A 24,925-nucleotide genomic window follows, 5' to 3' on the forward strand; every position below is an offset into this window, starting at 1 on the left:
AGGGCCAGAACACAGGTGGTCTGGGTTTTGGTCTCTCAGAAAAACTTTAATCATACAACAGACCAAGCAAGATGCAGTCACTTACTAAATGAGAAAAGTCCCCAGCTGCAGATGGAGCCATGCCAGAGCATAGCCAATTTCATGAATTCTTATCCTGATTGATCTTTTAGCATCAGCATAGAAGAACCCATTCACAAGGCTAACAATGCTATCTATTTTTTGTGTCATTGGCAAACGTTGATGCATGGCTTTCTATCCCATGTTGGCTCTTAGAAATACAGTAAACAATTCTAGCCCAACATAGGTCCTTACAAGACATCACTAGCCACATCCTGCTGACTCAAGAAGTGTCTAACATCACTGTTCAATCTCCTGATTTTAACTAATTTGCTATTCAAGTCATTAAATTGGCTTCAATTTCATCTAGGTAATTGTCTATTGCAAAAGGACCTTACTAAAAGCCTATGGAATTATGCATACCCTTGTACATCTATTCAAGACAAAATAATAGATCCATCATGTCCAAGTTGCCTTTCTCTGATCAACTGAAAGCTTTAAAAGGTGTTCAAACACTCCATTCTTGTAAACTTGTGCCATTTCCATTCAGTGAGTGTTAGGCTAATTGGTCTACAATTCTCTGGCTTTCCTCGCTCATCTTTCTTTAGTGGAATATCATGAGTAGATTTTCAATGGGCAAAAATCAGTTCCCAAATCAAATTCAGGCACCTGCAATTTTCACAACTACTTCCTTTAATTCCTGGGTGGAAAACTGGGGATTGGTGACTCACTAATGCCATTATTATTGTTACTTTGCCTACTCTAATCAATCCCTTTCTTAATTTGTTTCCCCAAAATGCAACATTCTGCTACAAATACTAGAAGTATTAATGAACCTCCCACCATTCTCATTTAGGATCACCATTTAATCAGTTCTTAAAATCGTCATCTACCTTCTTTTCTTATAAAATTGTCTTGGCTTTGATTTCTTTACATTAGTACTTCTCTGTCGATCTAACCCTCTGATAGGGAAAGGTAGAAAAGACCTATCACCAGAAACTCTGCTAAACACGTCTTTTCCTACAGCTCCTTGCCTCTAGACACCCATAGCTGTTTTTGGTCATTAGAACTCCATTGACCGATGCAAAGCAGATCTCTCTGACATCAAGTTTTTTTTATATATATAAAAAGAAAAAGATTTCCTTCTACCGTGTTCTTAGCCATCAGCACATCTGCTCACTTTGCAATGGATAGTCTTCCATCTCATCATTTAGAAGTCAGCTTTATCCAAAACTCATTTCTTAGTAAGCCATTTCACAAGTCTCTCTTCTGATGGTTAAAATGAACTTAATTGCAATTGTTGTTAAGTAAATGCTTGCATTCATGACTCCAGTAGTTGGATGAGTAGTTTCTTGTATGGTTGTTATGCAACTTGAGAATCTGGTATATTGCTACTTCTATTCCAGTGGCATGCACAAAATTTAGCCCAAGAATAAAACTTTCAGATTTCATAAATTTCAGCTCTTCCAAAATTTAAGGGTCTAATCAATCTTGCAAGATGTCACATTCGTGTGTCACTCCCTTCCTTGCTCACTGAAACCAGCTCTTATTACTTCACCTATTCAGTGTTTATTAAGGGCTTATCCCTCCATTATAAATTACTCCTTCATGCAAACATCTTTTCCTTTAAGCTCTCAGTTCCTGCAATTCTACCCTTGTCAATATTTCCTCTCCCATCCCACCAGTAATGGGGATGAGGACATCACAGACCCCTAGGAAAAGTCAACCACATGGTCTGGGTCTGGAGTCACACATGGGCCGGACTAGACAAGTCTGGCAGACTTGTTTATCTCAAGGACATACATACCAAGTCTAACAGTTTCCTTCTTAAATTCCAGATTATTAACTTACTTGTTGGAGTTTGTACTTTGGTCTGCATTACAGTAATAACCATTTAGACCCAACACTTAATTCCCTCCTCAAGCTCTCCAGCCTATCCTCATTCCTCTTGCTCCTTTGGAATTACTTAACTTCTTTCACCATCTTTATTATTTGAGTCCCCTTAATAATACCCCCCAAATTATACCTCGTAGCCCTTCAAATGCTTAACTCAGTTTTAAAAATAAAGATTAGAGAAGCAAAGTTTCAATTTTTTTGTTTAAAAAAAAATGAGCACCGTGCTGTACAAAATCAGAAAGGTGCCAGTTGAATTAAGCTATATTTCAAAGGAAGTTCAAAGGCTTCCTGCAACAATGCCCAACTGGCTTTCTCACATTTGGTAGATTCTGGGTGTTCCCACACCAGAAACCATGGATTTGAATGCTGCAGTCTAGGACTGCAGCATTTAAATCAGGCAACCTATACAAGAAACCGAGATACTACCTCCATAAAGCTATCAGAGATGCCAAAAGGCAATACCAGTCCAAAATAGAGTCCCAGACCAGCTGTCAGTCATGGCAGTGCTTACGTGCTATAACGGGCTACAAACACAGTCAGGCAGCACCATCGACAACAGTGCATCCCTCCCTGATGAGCTCAGCATATTCTATGCGTGATTTGAACAGAAAGGGATTGGAATGTCACACCCACCCCGACAGCCTCCAATGCACCTGAACCCACAATCACCATTGCAGACACAAGATCAGTCTTCTGTAGATTGAACCCGCTGAGAGCATCTGGCTTGGATGGTATCCCTGGTCATGTCCTTGGATCCTGTGCAGATCAGCTGGCAGGGGTATTTGCAGACATACTTAACCTCTCCCTGCTTCAGAAGTTCTCACCTGTTTTAAGATGACCACTATCATTCCGGTATCCAAGAAAAACAAGGTAACGGGCCTTAATGACTACCGTCTGGTGGCTCTGACATCCACCATTATGAAGTCCTTCGAGAGGCTGGTCATGGCACACATCAAATCCCACCTCTCAGACAACCTCGAACCACTGCAATTTATGTACTGCCAAAACAGGTCTAAGGCAGATGCCATCTCCTGGCCCTACACTCATCTCTGGAGCATCTGGACAGTAAAGACACCTACATTACACTACTGTTTACTGACTACAGCTCCGCCTTCAATACTATAATTCCAAGCAAGCTTATCACCAAACTCCGAGACCTGGGACTCAACACCTCCCTCTGTAACTGGATCTTTGACTTCCTGACCAAAAGACTGCAATCAGTAAGGATATGCAGCAATACCATCTACAAGTTTGCAGATGATACCAGTAGAGTGGGCCATATCTCAAATAACGAAGAGTCAGAGTACAGGAAGGAGATAGAGCACCCGGTAACATGGTGTCATAACAACCACCTTTCTCCCAATGTCAGCAAAACAAAAGAGCTGGTCATTGACTTCAGGAAGGGGGATGGTGTGCATGCTCCAATCTACATCAACAGTGCTTAGGTTGAGAGCTTCAAGTTCTCAGGAGTGAGCATCACCAATAGCCTGTCCTGGTCCAACCACGTAGACGCCACAGCCAAGAAAGCTCACCAGCACCTCCACTTCCTCAGGAGGCTAAAGAAATTTGGCATGTCCCTGTCAACCCTCACCAATTTTAATTGATGCACCATAGAAAGCATCCTATCTGGATGCATCACAGCTTGGTATTGCAACTGCTTTGCCCATGACCACAATAAACTGCGGAGAGTTGTGGACACAGCTCAGCACATCACAGAAACCAGCTTCCCCTCCATGGACTCTGTCTACACTTCGCTGCCTCAGTAAAGCAGCCAGCATAATCAAAAATTCCACTCATCCCAGACTTTCTCTCTTCTCCCCTCTCCCATCAGGCAGAAGATACAAAAGCCTGAAAGCATGTACCATCAGGCTCAAGGACAGCTTCTATCCCGCTGGTATAAGACTATTGAATGGTCCTTGTATGATAAGATGGACTCTTGACCTCACAATCCACCTCGTTATGACCTTGCACCTTATTGTCTACCTGCACTGCACTCTCTCTGTAGCTGTTACTCTTTATTCTGCATTCTGTTATTGTTTTACCTTGTACTACCTCAATGCACTGTGTAATGAATGGATCTGTATTAACGGTATGCAAGTTTTTCACTGTACCTTGGTACGTGTTACAATAATAAACCAACTCCAATCTAATGTCACAAAAACAAACTAAAAAAATGCTACAGCAGAGTTTACCTAAACTGAGAATGGCTCAAGCATTCTTAAATGGAAGTGTCATGGTAAGCCACAAGTAGAAAATTCTGGGGACAAACCAGAGGACCTTCACAAATATTTTTGTTTAAAATCTTCAAAACACGTTAACATGCAGCTTTGAAGGCTATTTATTCTCCAAAAAGTTCTGGGGTTTAACTATCTCGCTGCCAAAAAGGCACAGTACATTTGCTGCCCAAATTTTAAGTACTTACTTGTGATCATTCCTCCTGTGATGGATGCCAGGAAGCCCACAACTATGGCTATCACAGATATAACTCTGCCCTGTTTGTGTCTTTGAAGCATTATGAACATCAGCAGACCAACGGCACCGTGGAGGAAGAGGGAGGAGAAGAGGGCCCAGAGGAAAACCCAGTACCACATCTCTGTGGAGAAAGATAAATAGGACACATGAAACAAATGAAATCAAGAGATGACAAATCAAAGAGTTGTCAACACTCACGAAAAGGGCAAGGCTCTGTGTTTTAAAATTAACTTGGAAAATAAACCAATTCGCCTTTAAAAGGAAGTGAAAGCTCCCAGAATAGGTATTTTTAGAACATTTTTACTCCATAAACTCAGAGTCAAGGTAATACAGCACAAAAACAGGCCCTTCAGCCCAACTCATCCATGCTGACCAACGTGCTCAACCAAGCTAGTCCTATTTGCTCGTGTTTGACCCATTTCCCTTGAAACCTTTCCTATCCATGTACTTATCCAAGTCTCTTTTAAGTACTGTTATTGTACCTGCCTCAACCACTTCCTCTGGCAGCTCATTCTGTATACTCATCAATCTCTGTATGGAGGTTGCCCCTCAAGTCCCTTTTAAAACTTTCCCATCTCATCTTAAATCTATGTCTTCTAGTTTTTTTTCCCCTTTCCCTCAGAAAAAGACTGTGCATTCACCCTATCTATGCTCAGAGATATTTTATACACCTCTATAAGGTCACCCCTCTGTCTCCTACACTCCAAGGAATAAAGTCCTAGCCTGCCCAACCTCTTCCTCAGGCCCTTGAGTTCTGGCAGGATCCTCCTAAATCTTCTTTGCACACTTTCCAACTTAATGACATCTTTCCTAGAATAGGGTGACCAAAACTTCTTGGTTAAAAACCAAAGGGTGCAAATAGAAAGTAATCAATAGAAACATTAAAAAGGGGAAGGGAAGTTAGTTTTAACCCAGGGGTGAGGAGGGTCTGGAGCTCATTGCCTGAACGAGCGGTAGATGCAAAAGGTCTCACCACACAAGGGCCAGGACCTGCAGGGTTACAGACCCAGGGCTGAAAGGTGGGATTACACTGGGTCACTTGTTTTCAGCTGACATGGAACATGGGCGAAATGGTCTCCCTCTGTGTCAAAGATTTTGTATGATTCTTTGACATTGCAGGCAGATAAACATGTCTGGAGCTGTTAAATACATCTGCTAAAATAGCCAGTCTTTAAAAACTCACTGCCATGAAAATATAAATAACCATTTTTAAGTGGGATGTTAACCTCTCAGGTTTTCAAAAGGGCGAGAGCAAGTGTTGATAAACCACCACTTTGTCAGTGGATGGCACTCAATGCTTTGCTGCAATTCATTACACATGCATCTTAAAGTGCAATGCAGGCAGTGTGACAGAGCAGCGGAAATATTTTTTTTTAAAAAAAAAGAACAAACTACATGCAAGGATAGGTTTCCTCTGACTGTGCTCAATCAAGACTATAGATGTTCTCTGGGATTTCCCCCAAAGGTCATAAAAGCAGCAGTCAATTTTGTAAATATACAACAAAACTGTTAACTTGTTACAGGACCGATGATTTTTTTTTCCTGGGGTACCCACAAATTAAGTGCTCTCCTAGAAACCCAAATGCTCAAGAGATGCAGTCACAAAAGATGGCAGCACTGTGGCACAGCTAGTAGAGCTGCTGCCTCATAATTCCAACAACCCGGGTTCAATCCTGACCTTCATTACTGTCGGCGAGAAGTTTGCATGTTCTCCCTGTGTCTGAGTGGTTTCCTCCCACATCCTAAAGACACAAGAGTTGGTAGGTTAATTGACCACTGTAACTTGCCCCCAGTGTGCAGGTGAGTGGCAGAATCTGGGAATGTTGATGGGAAGAATGAAATTGGAATTTAGGTGGGTAGATAAGTGATGGTCAGCACAGACTCAGTGGTTGAAGGGCCCCATCTCCATGCTGTACGACACTTTACATGTGACGTCAAACATCCAACGTTGCTTGGATGTCTGATGTCACACGCTGGCAAGAAGGAAACTTCTATTCAAAGCGAACTGAAATTCTGCAGAGATTAGCACATTGTTCTGTTGCCTTTTCCAAAGAGGATAGCTCTGCTGCCCTTTGACGGGCTGCTCAAGAACCAGAGGGGCGCTGCAGGAAGGCCCTGGGGAACTCTGGATACCAGAGTTAGGAACCAGGGTCTTGCAAAGTGAACCTTTAAACCCTGCCTCAACTCCCCTCTCCAATCAACCTCTGACTTCCACTGCAACACCTCCTCCCTTGTACAGTTCCTGATATACTCAAGAGGAAAGAAAGTACTTTGAATCAGCCGATTTAGAAAAAATCTATACGGGGGGGGGGGGGGGGTGGGTTTGGTGTGGGGAGAAAAAAGAAAATCATAGCTGACAATGCAGTTTTGAAATTCTGAAGATAATGGGCAATAAAAACATTTTAAAATCACTTAGCAGGGTATATTTGGGGCAAAGACAAATTGATTTCCACTTATATGAATGACTTCAATGACCACAGTGACAAAGTACTACGATGCAAGTATTTTGAAGTGCAAATCACGGTTGTAAATGTGGAAAATGGGGAGCCAATTCTTGCATCGCAAGATCCCACAATCAGCAATGATATAATGACCATATGTTGATTGAGGGATTAATGTTGAGCAGGATATCAGGGAGAACTCATTTATTCTCCAAATAATGCCCAAGGAATATGTAAACAAAATGATGAACTGCTCACATTAGTCTAAATGGAGCAGAGAAAAGGGGGCTTATAACAGATGCCCAGGCTGTGAGCATGCAAGAACCAGGCTGATTACAGAAGTTTCGAGAGGAAGTAAAACAAAAAGCATGAGAAAAGATGGGAGTTAGCATAAAAAGGAAACCAAAAATAATCTATTAGCATGTGACCAGTTTTAAAAAAAAGGGTTGCCTGTGAAGAAGTGGGTCTCATCCAAGGCCAAAGAGAAATCTTTAAGGTGGCAGAGGACTTGGTACTAAAGTCAATAAATCACAAACAAGAGTTAGCACTTGGACAAGTGTGGATTAATTATAGAAAACCAGCATGCATTTATCAAAGGCAAATTGCATCCAATCAACTTGACAGTTTTTGACAAAGTATAAACGGGGGGCAAACACAATTGCTGTCATAAGTGGACTTACAAAAAAAAATTTTGCCATTTAATAGTCTCGTCATCTAGATAGAAGACCATGGAACAAAAAGGGATTACAACAGCATAGTAGACAGCAGCAGTGAAAGACTGTTTTTAAAAGACTGTAGAGAAGTTACCCAGGGGTCAGTACTAGGACTATCACTTTTCTTAATACGTTAAGGATTTGCACTTCTGTGTACAGGACACAATTTCCAAATCTGCAGATAACAAGATTTGGAAGCACGGTGAACTCTGAGAATAGCAACAGACTGTGGAGAAACAGATAGGTGGCAGGTGAGATTCAGTGTGGAGAAATGTGAAGTGTTGCAGTTGATAGGATGATGATGAGAAGAGGTGCTATAAACCAGAGGGAACAATTCTAAAAAAGGTACAAAATAAAATACCTGGGGTAGATGTGCATAGATCATTGAAAGTTGCAGGACTGGTGAGAAAATACTATGAAAGCATATGGGGTTCCCGGGCTTTATAAAAAGAGACAGAGTACAAGAGCAAGGGGGTCATTATGACTTTAGGAAATCCTGCTTCTGCCACGAATAGAGTATTTTGGCTTGATCTGGGTACCATACTTAGTAAAGTCACAAAGACTTTGAGGGTGCAGAGAAAGATTATTTGAATTAATTCCAGGGACAAGGGATGCAATAAGGAAAGTGTGCCAGCATCTTTACTTTCTTAGGAGGCCAAGGAGGTTTGGCATGTCACCGAACACTCTAACAAACTTCCACATATGTACTGTTGAAAGTATCCTAACTGGTTGCATCATGGTCTGGTATGGCAATTCGAATGCACAGGAATACAAGAAGTTGCAGAGAGTAGTGGGTTCTGCTCAATACATCACAGACACATCCCTCCCCACCACTGGTAGTATCTACAGGAGGCACCGGCTCAAGGTGGTGGCAATATCCTAAAGATCCTCACCATCCAGGCCATGCCATCTTCTTGCAGCTACCATCGGGCAGGAGGTACAGAAGTCACACTGCAAGGTTTAAAAACAGTTACTTCCCTTCAACCATTCAGTTCTTGAACCAACCTGCACAACCCTAACCATTACCTCAGTACAGTAACACTATGACCATTTTGCACTACAATGGACTTTGTTCCTTGTGTATAATTTACGTTTAGGTTTTTCTTGTGACTGTTGTGTATCTGATGCTATGTGCCTGTGATGCTGCTACAAACAAGTTTTTCATTGTACCCATGCATACTATTACTTGTACACGTGACACTAAATATGACTTTGATTTTGGTTATAATAGACTTGAGAAGCTGAAGTTATTCCCCTTGTAACATGGGAGGTCATGAGTGGACCAGAGAGTGTTTAAAATCATCAAGGGTATAGACAGAGAGAAACTGATATCATTGGTTGAGGTGTCAAAGATGGAAGGTGATTAACAAAACAAAAAACAAAAGTGGGGGGACTTTTAGAACCAAGGAGTGGATGAGGTCTGAAAAGCAGTGTCAGGTGTTGGCAGTGGGATAAATGCAACATTCAAAGAGTTGAGCTAGATAATTGTCCCAAAAGGAAAGAATGTGCAGAGCTATGAAAAAGGGCAGGAGGAGTGAGATTAGCTGGATTATTCTTATACAAAGCCAGTTTGCTTCAGCAAAATTAGATTTCAACCAATTCAACTGCCCACATGTTTAAAGGTACACTGGAGTTACGAGCAGGGACTAGAAATGGCAATGCTGAAGGAACCAGGGGGAAAGCCCGAGATAATAGAGGAGAATTTATGATATTCAAGTGGCCTTTAGAAGAAAGGGTAGCTTTACGTGCAAGAATACATGGAAATTAGGGTAGTCAAATCAGGATTTGGATAAAGTTATTGTGATGCAAAGGTTGCAACTTCAGTGCTGAAAACAAAAACATTTAAAAGTTAGCTCCAACTAATGAGACTAAAAGCATGGAAAAAGGCTCAGTAAATGGTTGTTGAGATAGTACGGATAGCAGACTGAGCATTAAAAGGAACAAGCCAAGTGGAAATGACTGGTATGATTGGTCGTCAGCTCAAGAGACAAGTCACAAGGGATTGCTCTGTTCAGCGATTCATATCAGTGAACAATTGCCAGTCAAGAGTCCAAACCACAAGGACAGTGAACAAAGTAATAGTGGCCCAGGGATGCCATGGGAGACCTAGAAAGAAGTGGCAGTAGACACAAAACAGAATGCCAAAAGAATCCTTCAAATCCAAGAAGAGGAAGTTAAAACCCCAGGGATTTACACAGGAGTTCAAACAAGCAGAACAGGCTACTAAACAAATTAAATAATTACTCCTTGAAGGCAGAACAGTAAAAATAATATTAAGAGACACTATATACACAAAAACTGTGACAAACACAATTTGTTTTTGGTCAGGCGGATGTTGGATACAGGTGGAAAATCCATGATTTAGAGTGTCCAAGATAAACTACCGAGACGTGATGTTGACTCTATCCCTTTCCAACGTATCCCCAATTTCAATAGCGCAACACCATGGCAAATGACATTCAACATAGGCAAGTGTGGCATCACCCACTATGGACCCACAAATTTAAAAGTGGAGTATTTTTTTTCCAATAAGTGATAAGTAACAGTGGAGGGGTGGGGGGAGATTTGGCAATACAAGTAGACAAATTGTTAAAAGCTAGTGGATCAGTACAAGATGCAGTCAGTGGTAAACTTCCCATTCTTTGTCAATCAGAGACAAAAAAGGAAATAACAAGGCCGGGATGGCACAATTATACAACACCTTTCATAATTTCATGTTTCAGTGCTTTAGGGTCAACGAAATACTTTTGAAATGTGATCTATTTTGTAATGTGGGAAATATCATATCCAATTTGCCTACAGCAATATCCAGGAAACAGCAATGAGTTGGCTATCAAATTCTATTTTTGAAGTTGGTGGATGGTTAAACACTGATCAAATATAATCAGGAAAAATCCACCTGTTCTTCTTTAATCAGTTGCAACCATCCATGGTATTGGTATATTATTGTCACTTATACCAAGGTACAGTGAAAAGCTTGTCTTACAAACTGATCGTACAGGTCAATTCATTACACAGTGCAGTTACATTGAGTTAGTACAGAGTGCATTGATGTAGTACAGGTAAAAACAATAACAGTACAGAGTAAAGTGTCACAGCTACAGAGAAAGTGCAGTGCAATAAGGTGCAAGGTCACAACAAGGTAGATCGTGAGGTCATAGTCCATCTCATTGTATAAGGGAACTGTTCAATAGTCTTATCACAGTGGGGTAGAAGCTGTCCTCAAGTCTGGTGGTACATGCCTTCAGGCTCCCGTATTTTCTACCCGATGGAAGAGGAGAGAAGAGAGAATGTTCCGGGTGGGTGGGGTCTTTGATTATGCTAGCTGCTTCACCAAGACAAAAGAGAGGTAAAGACAGAGTCCAAGGAGGGAAGGCTGGTATCCGTAATGTGCTGGGCTGTGTCCACAACTCTGAAGTTTCTTGTGGTCCTGGGCAGAGCAGTTGCCGTACCAAGCCATGATACATCCAGATAGGATGCTTTCTATGGTGCATCTGTAAAAGTTGGTGAGAGTCAAAGGGGACAAACCAAATTCCTTTAGACTCCTGAGGAAGTAGAGGCACTGGTGAGCTTTCTTGGCCGTGGTTTGACTAGGACAGGCTGTTGGTGATGTTCACTCCCAGGAACTTGAAGCTCTCAACCCTCTCGACCTCAGCACCATTGATGTAGACAGGTGCATGTACACCGCCCCCTTTCCTTAAGTCAATGACCAGCTCTTTTGTTTTGTTGACACTGAGGGAAAAGTTGTTGTCGTGACACCATTCCACTAAGCTCTCTATCTCCTTCCTGTACTCCGACTCATCGCTGGAGGCAAGTAGTTGCACTTAACATACAGAAGTTGGAATGTCCAATAAAGCAGCACTCCCTTAGTACCGCACTGGACTGATTATGTGGCTAACCCCTCTGAATGATGCTCAAATTCTCTGCTATAGATTCAAGTGAGAGTGCCAAGACATGCAGCTTCTTCAGGTCAGAAGCAGATCTTTAGAGGGAAAAATATCAAACAGCAGAATACGAGAAGAGCCAATAATAGAAAATAATGTGGTTATATGCAAATTTCAGACATAAAATATTGCAGAAAGCAACCTTAAAACAAATGTGGAATTCAATGTAAACTTCTACTCTCAGTTGAGATTACTACTACATTGGTGGAAATGAAAGCAGAGTCCAGAGCAGATCCTATGCTGAGTAGGGTGGCCACAGATATTGCAAAATGCTACTGGATAGCAAGGTAGCCATCCAGTGTCAACAATACAGCACATGTCTGCTTCTTAAATGGTATCAAATCAATTCAATGGCCACACATTGTAGTACTTCCAAATGAAGTTCTTTTAACCTTAAGACAGGAGGACAGAAATGCAGACAGAAACTTAGAAAAGGCATCAGAAACAGGAGGTGAAAGTGTCAAACTTTTAATATTAGTAATTTGTACATACAATTGCTCTACTACTGGTGTTCACTCCTTCAAGTCCCTCAGCAATAAGTTCTGGAATTAATTACCCAAACCCTTTTCCTCCTGGATTCTCAAAACCATCTGCCATCCCCATATCTCCTTGTGTATCAAATGGTGCTCATTAATGCTCCTGTGAAGCACCTTAGGGAAATGTCCCACACCAAGAGGATCATATAGATGTCAAGTCTTAAAATGGTTTTGAACATCCAGGAAGCCAAAGGAATCTTATTGGTACTTTATGCCCAAGGTCAGTGATCTTGATGGTATCCTAACTAATACAAGAAACAAACTTATGGAGGCTTTAGCCAGGCACTACCAGAGATATTGGTCTGGATCTTGGCAAACTTAACTCAACATCTGAAATGTCAACAGTTCCCAAGTTGGATGCAGAGGCCAAAATTCACTGGCCATCTGTACTCCCCAGAGACCAGGTCAAGGTCCAAGTGGTCACTGAGCTATGGACAGTGTACTGCAGAAATAAATCACCCCCAAAAATGTTGTTGACAGCCATTGACAGAAAGCAAAACTGGGGAGGAGCTGCCAATGTAGTAAGTTTCAACATTTCTCAGACACTGAGACATAAAAACTTGTAAAATTAGAGCAAGCTTTAAAAACATTAGAAACACAAAGGCAATTGGAAATAATTAAGGAAAAAAAGTTCTCATTAACCCATTCTGCAAGCTTAGAATCCCCATTGATATCAATGGGGGTCTCAGATCCTGTGGCAGATCTGGCTTAGTGTAGGATCAGAACATCATGCTAGGAAATGCTAGCAACAGCAGACCTTGCCATCAATTTCTGTGGGTTGTTTAACAACAAGGCAAACTGATAGCTTCAACCTTCCAAAGCAGCAAGTCCTGGATTCCCAGTGCATGCTCAAGTCCTAGAGCTCAGCTCAAATGGCAGAACGAGTGGATCCCTGCAGAACAGCTGGACTCAGCCAAGAAGATTCAGCTTGAGACTGAATTTCAGCTGGACCCTTTTCTTATGTCAATGGCATTTGTAAATTTGATCCAAGGTAGTAGTGCCACAAACATTACAGATGGGAGCAGAACATTTTGAAAAGGGACAAGCAGATTGAGTCAGTGCAATATGTTCACTCAATGCAGGCATGCTCACCAGTTTGGGCCAGAGGAACTTACAGCTGCAATCAAGGAGCACCAAAGATTTGGCAGCTTAAATACAAATGCAATCCAAAGGGCTGATAGAAAGTAGGCTTTTATTTCAAGGGGATGAGAGTGCACAGGGGAGTTATCCTCCCCAAAAGTAGGAAAACGTAGCCAGATCTTACCCAAAACCCTACATCCCACTCTGCGTATCAATGTCAGGAGGATATACTGCCCTTGGAGAGGGTGACCTGCAGATTTACCAGAAAACTGGCTTGAGGGTCAAACAATGAGAACCAGTTGCATAAACTTGAATATAGAGCAATGATCAAATGAAGGAGCTTGATCAGATTGATATGGACAAGTTACGTGTACAATTAAAGTTAAATCAAGTCCAAACAGAACATCAACTTAAAATTAGAGCAAAGCTATTTAGAAGCCAAGTCAAGTTGCACTTCTTTGAAATTTGGACAGTTTTATAGCCTTTTATAAATTATGTTCTGATCTAACAGAAGGGGCTGTAAAGACCAACGGCTTTTAAGAGATAATTAGAATGAGTGCAAGCATGATACAAAAAGAGTGTTGTCTTTACATCTTATCACACTGCCCACAGATGCCTCAATACAAGCAAACTATTACAAGTAAACAGGGAATCTATTCTGCACAGTAGATCACATCATGGGATTGAGTTGAATAAGCTATCTACTTTTAAAGTTGTCCAAATGTCAGTCAGGACACCATAGCCCATTTTGATATCACATCTCAAGAGGATATGCTGTTCCAGGAATCAGTGACATGCAGATGTATTCAAAATGACAGCATAGAATGAATTTTGCTTTTGTGCACTCCAATAATTAGATCTAACACTTACTTCTGCTAGAAATGATTTATTAGGTCATTCAAAGAGTTGAGCTAGATAATTGTCCAAAAAGGAAAGAATGTGCAGAGCTATGAAAAAGGGCAGGAGGAGTGAATACTTCCTAACACTCCTCAGGAGGACTAAATGATCTACCAGCACAAGCCAGTTTCAAATAACCAGAGGTAAATCCCCTACTGTGACTACCTAAATCTTTTAGCTGTTGGGAAGATGTTTGCATACTCTCCCATGAATTGAGTGGTGTGGAGATTTTCCTTGCAGAGAGTGCCCAATGCCCCACAGTAATTATAAAGAAAGAGTTTGGCACTTTCCAGTTGAAGTCTTACAGTTTCAGAAGTTAATGCCTTGCATATTTCACAAACTCTGCAACTAAAAGGTGACAGAACAATTTCCACTGCCAACAAAACAAAGCATTGGGCATAAGCAAGCGTCATGTCTAATTGTTGCCCGAGCTTATAAACCCTCAAAACGCCAGCTAAAAATGTCCTTTTAGCGAATCAGAGTCACATGGCACAGAAACATCAACAATTCCTCCCCCCCCCCCACCCCCACACACATGCTGCTCGACCTCCTGAGTTCCTCCAGCAGATTGCTGTTGCTCCAGATTCCAGCATCTACAATCTTGTGTCTACAGAAAGAGACCTGTTGGCCCAAGTCCACGCTAAACATCAAGCACCCATTTATGTCAATCCCATTTTATTCTGCCCTTATTCCCACCAACTTCCCCAGACTCTACCACTCAGCTACATGTCAGGAGCAATTTACAGTGGCCAATTAAACCACCAACCCACACATCTCTGGAATGTGGGAGTTCAGGTTTCCTCCTGAAGCCACCATAATATAGTTTTAGCTCTTTTCTTGTTTGAAGTGCTTATCTGTAATATCACAATCATAGAGCAAAAAAAAGAAAAAAAAACTTGTGTATCCTTCCTGCAAATGCTTCAGAATAGCTTCTCTTCCAATATATTGGGACAACTACTCCAGCTTCCCAGAGAACCATGCCATTCTGGGTGATTAAATCATGGCTTTGCATTTTGAATGCCAATAACTTTAACCATAATGCTCAATTTTAGAGGCTCAGTAAAGGAAGCTTTGGTGTCATACCCCTCCATGTACAAATTGTACCAAGATTTCTTTTTTTATTCCTTTTCATCTGCCTTGGTGATGTTATTGTAACTGGTTTCCTATCTGCATTTGTTACTGTTAGAAGACAATTTTCAAGGCAAAGATGGTTCAATACTTGGAAAACAGGTGACTCAAACTTAGAGGGAGAAGATATTACTTGTTCTCATTAAAAACAGGCAGTACAAGTTTCTACAGGTACACGCACACACAAAGGAAGAGTGTGGTCCCTTAGAGGACGAGACTGGGGAATTAATGGAAAATAGACAAATAGCTGAGATTCTTAATAATTATTTTTGAATGTCTTCTTACTAGAAGACACTAAAGATAATAATAATAGATAATCAAGGGACTGAAAAAGGAAAGGGATGGAGGAAGTCAGACAATACTACTATTATATAATTACTTGACAAACTAATGTGGCTGATGACCAACTAGTCCCCTGCACCTGATGGCATCCTATATTCTACAAGGGAGTGGCTACAGAGATAGTGGATGCTTTTGTAATCTACAAAATTCCCTGGATTCTTGAGAATTGGAAAATAAAACAGAAATGTAACACTACCATTCGAGATAAGAGGGAGACCAAAAGCAGGAAAGTGTAGGCGAGTTAATCCAATAATATCTTTTGTTGGAAGAAAATGCTGGGAATTAAGCAGGGAACAGCAGGATATATTGTAACCATTAGATAAATAATCAATGTTTTATGAAAGGGAATTCACATTTGACAAGTCTGTTCCAAGAATGCAAACAGGCTGGATAAATGGGAACCATAGATGTAGTGTACATGGGTTTCTAGAAGGCATGTGCCACAAAAATGTTATTGCACAGGAGTATATAGGTTGGGGGGTAATATCAGGTATGGATAGGGGAGCAGTCAACTAACAGAAAACAGATTCTGGATACATGGGTTATTTTCACATTGGCAAATCAGTAACTAAGGAGGTACCACAAGGGTCAGCGCTGGGACATCAACTGTTTATGATCTTTACTGATGTCTTTGATAAAAGAATCAAGTGTACTGTAGCCAGCTTTACTGGTGATACAACAATAGGAGGGTTAAGAGGACACAGCCTGCAAAAATAAAAAGATAGGTTACACAAATGGGCAAGTCTGCAGAAGCAGTTTGATGTGGGAAGATGAGGTTATCCACTTTCAAAGAAACAAGGTGAAAACAGTTGAATGGAGCAAAACTACAAATGCTGTGGTACAAAAATGACAAAACAAAAAAGGTTACTGTGCCAGTCCAGCAAGTAATTAGCGATGGAAATGGTACTTTGGCCTTTATTGCAGGAGCTAGAGAGTATAGAAGTAGGGAAGATTTGGTGCAATTTTACAGGCACTACAAGACCCCACCTGAAATACTGCGTACAGTTTTGGTCTCCATGTTTAAGGACGTGCCTGCAACAGGGAAGGCTCACTGGGTTGATTCCAGAGATGAATGAGTTGACATGTAGAAAGACTGTGCAGATTAGGCCCTTCCTCATTGGAGTTTAGAACAATGAGAGGTGATCTTAGTTAAGCACATGATACTAGGGTGGATGCTGAGAAGATGTTTCCCTATGGGGTTATTTAGAACAAGGGGACACAGTCTCAGAATTAGAGGTCACCCTTTTAAGACTAATGGAGAAATTTAATCATTCAAACAGTTGAACCTTTGGAATTCTCTAGCCTAGAGAGCTATTGAGGCAAAAAAAAAAATCAGTGAATATATTCAAGGCAGAGACTGTCTGACATTTAAACCACAGGGCAAGTCAAGGGCAATGGTGAGAGAGTGTTGAATCCAAAATTGGACTAGCCATGGTCTTACTGAATGGCAGAGCTGGCTCAAGGGGCTAACTGACCTACTCCTGCTTTTTTTTTAAAAATGCAACTTTCCCTCTAATAATGGCAAAAATGTGTCTTTATATCTTACTTCCCCTCTAAGTGGAATGTGACCATACACCCATAAGAGGTTAGGATCAAACCTCAAAGCAGCCAGCTCTGACTAAAATATTGTCCATATATTTCAGTGGTGAAAACCTCACCTAGGCACAGTTGTCTCACATGGAAGTGCAACAACTGTGGATACCAAGTCCTCTCTGTATCTGCATTCCCATTGTACTGACCAACCTTGTACTCTTAGAACATAGTTACAAGCAGCCAATGTTATTGCCATTGCTGCACTGTAGCCAAAGCCATTGAAGTTATCCCCTTGGATTCACCAGAAAAATACTCCGCATGGGCTTGTGGTCTGCAAAAATGGTAAAGTTCCATCGTACACATGGTTCCAGAACTCTGTCATTCTACAGGCAATAGTCAAATCCTTGTCCGATTCCATTATTGCTTTGGAAAGAGACCCTGAAGCAAAGCCAGTCAGTCATTCACCTCCATTCTCCACAGTGCAAAATAAAACACATACCAACACCAAGCTGATGCAGCACTGAGCAACAGCTTCACAGATCATAACTAACATGAATCTGGGAATTCAGCGGCAACTGGTATAACTTTCAGAGCTCAGACATGTCAAGAGTTGTGAAAATCAGTACTCCACCTAGCAGGACCACCAAATTAGAGGCAAGGGGTATCCGTCTATCTTTGCATCTCTATTGATTGATATCTTCTAACCACCAATTAACCCGAAGTCATCTGTCCTCACTATAGGAACAAATAGAGCAACCCAAGTGGAAAACGCAACTGATTCAATGATAACTTCCAACCATTATTTTCCATAATGACTCAGTTATTTTTTTTTGAAGAACTTGGCTGTAGTATTTATCTTGACATGAATCTTAGCATCCACGCCTTGAATGCTATCAGGTTGAATCACAATATTCAACTTGAGAGGCTCATAAATAAGGAGCCCCCCTGAAGCCCTGGATTCACACTCCTACAGGCAGCAAGTCATTCAGGAGGGGCTTTTATAAAAAGAAACTGCTGGAGGAACTCCACAGCTCAAACAGCATCTGCAGAGAGAAAGGAACTGGCGACGTTTCAGGTCACTGGTGTAAACAGGAGAGGGGGAGCAGCGAGATAGGGGTTAGCAGGTGATAGATGGACCGAGAAGGGGCGAGGGATGAGGGGTAGAAGGTTGGGGGGGGGGGGGTGTGTGGAGTTGGGAGACTGAGGCAGGTAGGTGATAGGTGAAAGACAACAAGGGATAAAAAGGGGCAGATCAAGCCAAGTTTGGGGGTGGGGAGAGAGGGAGGGTGAAGATGGAGACAGAGGCTGAAGGGTGCTAGCAGGGACACAAAAGGCTACAGGTGCTGGACTCTGATAAGCAAGGAAGGTGAAAATGGAAGCCATTTAAGGGAGGGGTGTTTTATTTTGTAATTTGCCTTGATAATATTGTGACTGTTTTGGCATTCCCAGTTGGCACTGCTGAAAGACAACTTCCCAGGCAAAGCTATCCCAGCCCTTGGGCAAATGTCACTTTCAAAATGCAGATTTCCTTTCAGAAAGTAAAATTCTGGAATAGAGTCTAGAAGTAATTTGAAACTCAATGTAAAGTGTAGCATGCTTGAAGGGAGAATGTGATTTTGGGTTTGCATTTCCCCCAGAGTTTCCTTCGACTGGGATTTTCTCTTGTTGCAGGTTCCTCAGTTTCCATCTTTACTTCCCTTGAGTGACCCAAACTATATCCCTTCCCGGCCAGGTAACTTTTCTACTTAGAATGCTGTTGAACTTCTTAGTAAATCATACGTATCGGTTTATCCCATCCATTTTCCTCTTCTGCTCTTTCCCATGTTCATTAGAAATTGTTGTGAAAGGCCATTCAGCCCATCATACCTGTGCCCATTCTAGAGTAGTGGTGTTTCATCCCACATGCTCATCTTTTGACTACAAATCTGCAAGGTCTTCAAATACTTACCCAATTCCTTTCCAAAGTTATGTTTGAAAATCAGAACTCATTTCCTTTTTAGAGTATTTGAGAATTCAACAACTCAATGATACAAGTTCTCCACTTTCCATTGAGCTCTCACCAGTCTTTTCAAGCTATCACTTTTCACTCGAGGTAATAGTTTTTCTTTACTCCACTTTTCCAACCTCTCTTCCAAACTGGCAACATCCTGGTAAATCTTCCCTCTACACTTTCTTAGGCCTCTATCATCTTTCCACAATGCCAGGTGCAAAGAATTGTCCACCATACTCTAGCACAGGCCTAACCTGCAAATTATACAGCACAATTTCTCTACTTTGCTTTCATATTTCCATGTAACCAAATCTAAATCAAAGCCAAATGTGTTTTTTTTAAAAAAAACAGCCCCTTAGTATATCTGGACACCAAAGTCTCTCTGGTACACTACACTTGTCCCATTTATAGAATGTGGCCTTCCTACATTAGTCCACCTGGAAGTCTATCACTCCCCACTTCCCTGCACTGAATATTATTTGCAATACTTTCTCCCCCTTTGTCATCTTGTCTAGAAGCCTGCCACTATCCCCATCAACTACTTTGCCAATAGCAATGTTGATAGAACCTTATGAATGAGAGTCCTATTGATAGACCTAAACTTATCAGAATAGAAGATGACAAAGCAGCAAATAGGGCGAATTAGTCAAATCAGATGGGGAAAGATGTCATCAAATCCATTCTGGCTCTCCTCCATAAACAATAAAATTGAAAAGCACAAGTTAATTGCACAAGCTAAAATGGACTGTACTTCTTGTTCTAATTCTGTACTTTCTTGTAAAAATTGTGTATAATTTATGCTTTTCTTGTGAATGCTGCTTATTAATGCTATGTGCCTGTGATGCTGCTGCAAGGAAGTTTTTCACTGCACCTGTGCATACATGTACTTGTGCTTATGACAATAAACTCCACCTTGACTTTAATTTTGTCTCTTGGAACAGATTGAATTCTAAAATTAGTTCAATGAAACTAAACTCCCACTTTCGTCTGAAGGTAGTGCAATGGCACATTCACTGAATGCTCCTCTGTGCCCAATTACATTCTACAAATCATAGATCAAGAATGCTTTTCCACTTAGTGCCCTACTCTGCCATCCACTCATTACCTTTAAGAAGAAATTACTAAACAAAATTGGGTTACAATGTTTTCTAACAAAAAAATGATGTCATTCCCTTAACATCTTACCCCAGCTAATTTGGGTAATTCATCCTATTTTGCTTCTTTGTTATCTTCTATTCCAATAGGTTTTGGTCTATCAATAGGCCTTCCATTCACGAGCCTCCATCAACAGTATTGTGCCATGATTGCACTGATGTTCCTGTAATATGTACTGTCAATACAGTGTGAATTCAATAAACAGAAGTGTAATTAATGTTATTTTTCAACAAGCCTAAAACTGCAGCTACTTCTGGCCCTCATCTTGCAAGTTTAGGTCTAAAGCGATGGCTTTTTAAGGAGTGAAGGAAAGGGAGCATTGGATGATGAAGGGGTGCAAATCCCTGATGCATTTCGTTAAAAAAAAACAACATACATTAGCAAAAGGACTCAGAGAGCAAAGTTTGACAGCAAAGTACAGAGAGATGTTGGGGCAGATGTCTCTCGTTGATCGATGAGGAAGATAGTTTTAGAATTGCAATGATTTTGGGATTAAAATTTCAGATCTTGAGGCTGAGTCACAAATGGAGCAATAGAGGGTAATTACATTCTTTAATCAGCAAAAGCTCAATTTGGAGGAGTGCAGTATCTCAATTGGGCTAGAGAAGATAGTGACAGGGAGGGGTAGTGGGAAAAAAGGGGTTGCTGTAATTTGAAGGCAATTTTGAAAATCAAAGTATGGCTAATGGAGGTGCAAGTCAGGACAAATGCAGGAGAGTTTCCTCATGATTGCAAGTTCACAGAAGGTACAACAAGGGAGATGAGCAAATTTAAATAGTAGAGACCAGAGATAACAAGGAGCCAAGAAGCTAAAGCAGGTGTGGAGAGGGGCAGAGCTGGAGGCAAGAGTGAAAGACGCCAGCCTTAGTGATGGCACAGATACGTGGTCCAAAGCTCAGATTCATACAGTAGTCTCACCCAAGAGCAAAATACAACCATCTGGTTCAGTTTCAGGCAGATGCCAGGGAAGGGAATGAAGCCAATGGTTAGGGAATTAAGGTTACACTGGTGACCAGAAATAATGGCAAAGCTCTTTGATTAATCACTTGGAGGAAACTATGGCTCACCCAGTACTGAACGTCGAGCAAGCAAACTGGGCCAGATCAGCCATGATCATACTAAAATGAGAGCAGGTTTGAGTGCCAAGTGTCCTACTCATGCTCTTGTGTATCATTTACAGACAATATAGTGGTCAAGTGAGATAGCGATGGCAGTGGTGAGGTAGAACTGTACATCATCAGCATGTATGTGGAAACTGACACTGGATTTACCCCTGGTGGGCACCAGAGATAACAGTGTGGGGGCAGCATGCTGCACCATAATTCGTTGACTATGCCCAAGGAGTAAAGAATGGAACCAGACATGTTGTCCTACCCAACTGGACAAGGGCGTAGAGATGCTGAGATGACAATGTCTCAACCACGTCAAAAACTGCAGGCAGGTTGCAAACAGATGAGGAGGAATAGACTACCTTTAATCACAGTCCAACAGTAAGAATACTGGGGTAGGAGAGAAAACCTGAATAAATCCAAGTATCTTTGTTTATTTTAGAAGGGAACGGTACAATAATTTCATTTAGTGCCCTAAAACATTTAATCCACTTTTTTTTTTGAGGTAATCTTCAGAGACCATGGGTGTTAAGATACACGTGACTAAAACCGAATTCTTAATTTACTTTTTCTCCACTCTATAAAGGTACCAGAGTTCACAAGTGCTCCAGGTCTCTGCATATTGTCACTAGAAAACAAGGACCACCAGGCTCAAGGACAGCTTCTGTCCCGCTATTACAAGTCTCTTGAACAGACCTCTTGTACGTTAAAGATTAACTCTTGACCTCACAATCTACCTCATTATGGCCCTTGCATCTTATTGTCTGCTTGCACTTTCTCTGTAACACTATATACTGCATTCTGTTATTGCTTTTCCCTTTTACTAGCTCGATGTACTTATGTTTTGAAATGATCTGTATGGATAGCATTCAAAACTAAACTTTTACTGTATCTCAGTACATCTGACAGTAATAAACCAATTTCAATTGAACAACTATGAAACCAAGCCTCGATGACTAACCCCCTCCATGCAACTCAAAAGCACACGTTAAAACGAAAAAATAATAGGACACTCATTTTAACTGTTTACAAATAAGAGCGATGGAAACTCTGTGATCAAAAGAATCCAACCCAATCATGCTCTGGGCACAAGGTGCAGTCACAATAGAAAGACAAACTAGTGAAACAAAAATCAATAATACTCTTGCTTTTGATGCTCAAATCTAACAGGAAGTTGTCACCAGGACTGGGAAAAGCTTTATTGTTCAAAGTACAATGCTGTGATGGCCCTTTCCAGGCATTGTGGTGATGAACAAGGCCAACATTCATCAACTGAAATCCTGCAAGATGAAGCCAGTGCTACATTAATCTGCTTTAAAATTCAAATTTCATAGCACCATTAAAAATATACACTTAATACAGCCCTATAAATGAAAAAATGTCAACCTGTCTGTACTTATGGCATAGAAAAAAAAGTTTTCCCCACATTAGACAAATAAATCCCTCTGATCACACCCACTCTAATTGTGTGGGATGTAAACCAAGACCAAGCACAGGCTGCCTTGTCAAGGTATTTGCAATAGCAAAGAAAGCACACAAACAGAAGATATAATAAATTGTGCAAGAACTTGGTGGCCAGGCATGATGCTATAAAACACAGGAATGCATGTAGTTTAAGCCTCAACAATAACATCTTGTATTTATGCTGTACTACCATATAGGAAGTCATAAGGGAGTACATCTTGGACAGTTGGGTGGGTTTCAGAGGCATATTGGAGAGAAACTCCAGAGCTCAAGGCCCAGGCAGCTGAAGGCATGAGCACCAATGGTGTTACTTTCATGTAACACACTCCAGCTCTGTGCATGAGTGCTGACCAATAAAACATGCCGACTTGCTACAGATGTTTTTGCCATATGTCAATTTTAAAGGAAACATTACATCCACTTGTAGCAAGAAAATGTGCATATATTTACCCAAGAAACATCCAGCAATTAACAACCAAGCAATTAAAACCACAAGACACGTACTCTGCCTTTCAACCTACTGTTTTACCAAATTTACAGTTAAATCATTTCTTGTGACAGGAGACCATTCAGCCCATCAAGTCTGTACCAGCTCTCAGAGCAATCCCATTCCATTTGAAGTTTCTCTGCAACCCATCCTTTCACATACCCATGCAACATGTAAACAAGTATCAAGAATCAGATGCCCAGAACAATCTCAAGTGCATCTGGATTCTCATTTAACTACATACAAGGCAACACCAAATTCCATTTCACATTTTAAAATAAGATTTAAAATAAACTTGCAATGAAAGTTGATAAAACACTATTTACATAAATGTAAAAAAAAGCTCTCAGATGTACAAAGTTGCTACTCAAAAGCACTTTGCATACTGTACAAATGGTTGCTAAATGGCATTTGATTATCCGACTGCCAATGCATGTATGCTACTGTCATCTAAACAGAGACAAAGTGATCCCACTGGCAGGCTGGTAGTTTGATGTATAATTCACGATGCAGTTTCTTATTTCTTCAGCACCTACTCGCTAGTAATGTAATTAACTCCTTATTCAGTATAATTCTCAAAAGGAATAAAAGAAAGTTTTGAAATGTGCACATTCCCTTCCCCTCTAAAGACCAAAATAAAATAATGATGTGTAATTGCTCTCCTTCAGCTGATGGAGAACAAAATTGTGCAATGCTCTCAAAATTTGTAGACAATAAGAGGGTGGATTTTAACCTGGTTCCAGGAGCAGCCCTGGCCTTTAAATCGATAGCGCTGGGCTTTAATGCGTCAGAATGGTTAGTTTCACCCCCTCCCTTCCCTCCCCCCGATGGGCTTCAACCCAGCGTGGCCATTGGCTGGAAGGGGTCGTTACACCGAATGGTTACATTGTAGCCAGCAGCCCGGGCCGCAGCGGGGAGACTGGGGCTGGATGCAGAGCCGCTGCCCGCCCCCGGGAGGAGATGGATGGATAGATGGATAGGGAGCCTCTGTTCCCGCTCCGCTGCCTTGTGTCTGAACCGCTACAGCGCAGAACCGGCCGCCGCCTCGCCATCCTCTTCCTCCTCTCTCTACCACCCCCACCTGCCCCCCCCCCCCCCGCCGTTCCCCACCTGTGAAATGCTGCAGGGTACCGTGCGCCCACAGGCTCAGCACTTGCTGCACCGTCAAGTTGATGGAGTAGTCGCTGGCTGCCATGGCTGAACGGCCCGCTCGCTGCTGCTGCTGCTGCTGCTGGGGGCCGCTCTTACTCGAGGCGGCCGGCATTGGGATGCAGGGAGTCGGGAAGGGGGGACGGCTGCTGCTGCGGCGCACAGCCAGGACAGCAGAGATGGACGATCACACCGTTCACGACAGCTCCCTCTCGCCCACTCGGAGATTACACGGGCGCTGCAAAGTCACACCAGACCGCCCGCCACCAGCACCACTCACTCTCTGCTACTCCAACAACGGAGAGCACGCCTTTAAGAGAAGGCAGGCACATTTAAAGGGATTTGCTCTCTCTCTCTCTCTCTCTCTCTCTCTCTCTCTCTGTGGGGAAAAATATATGACTGCCACAATTTTTCTCTTAAAGGGTTTCAGAAATACAGATAGTGGAAATCTGGAACAGAAAATGCTGGAAATAGCCAGCAGGTCAGGCAGCATCTGTGGAAAGAGGAACAGTGAAGACTTCAGGTTGATGAT

General features: G+C 41.6%; 1 protein-coding gene across 1 annotated transcript in view; it reads right to left on the reverse strand.

The window, feature by feature from the left end:
* Positions 1-24,701, reverse strand: part of tmem170b (transmembrane protein 170B) — a 44,346-nt gene extending 19,645 nt beyond the window's left edge. The window contains exons 1-2 of the mRNA XM_052016622.1: positions 24,355-24,701; positions 4,376-4,546 (exon numbers count right to left, since the gene is read on the reverse strand). Coding sequence (XP_051872582.1) covers positions 4,376-4,546; positions 24,355-24,508 — 325 coding nt within the window. The 5' untranslated portion in view covers positions 24,509-24,701. The remainder of the gene's footprint in view (positions 1-4,375; positions 4,547-24,354) is intronic.
* Between the last annotated feature and the right edge of the window lie 224 nt (positions 24,702-24,925).

This window comes from Pristis pectinata, chromosome 5 (genome assembly GCF_009764475.1).
Source record: "Pristis pectinata isolate sPriPec2 chromosome 5, sPriPec2.1.pri, whole genome shotgun sequence".
Taxonomy (NCBI): domain Eukaryota; kingdom Metazoa; phylum Chordata; class Chondrichthyes; order Rhinopristiformes; family Pristidae; genus Pristis; species Pristis pectinata.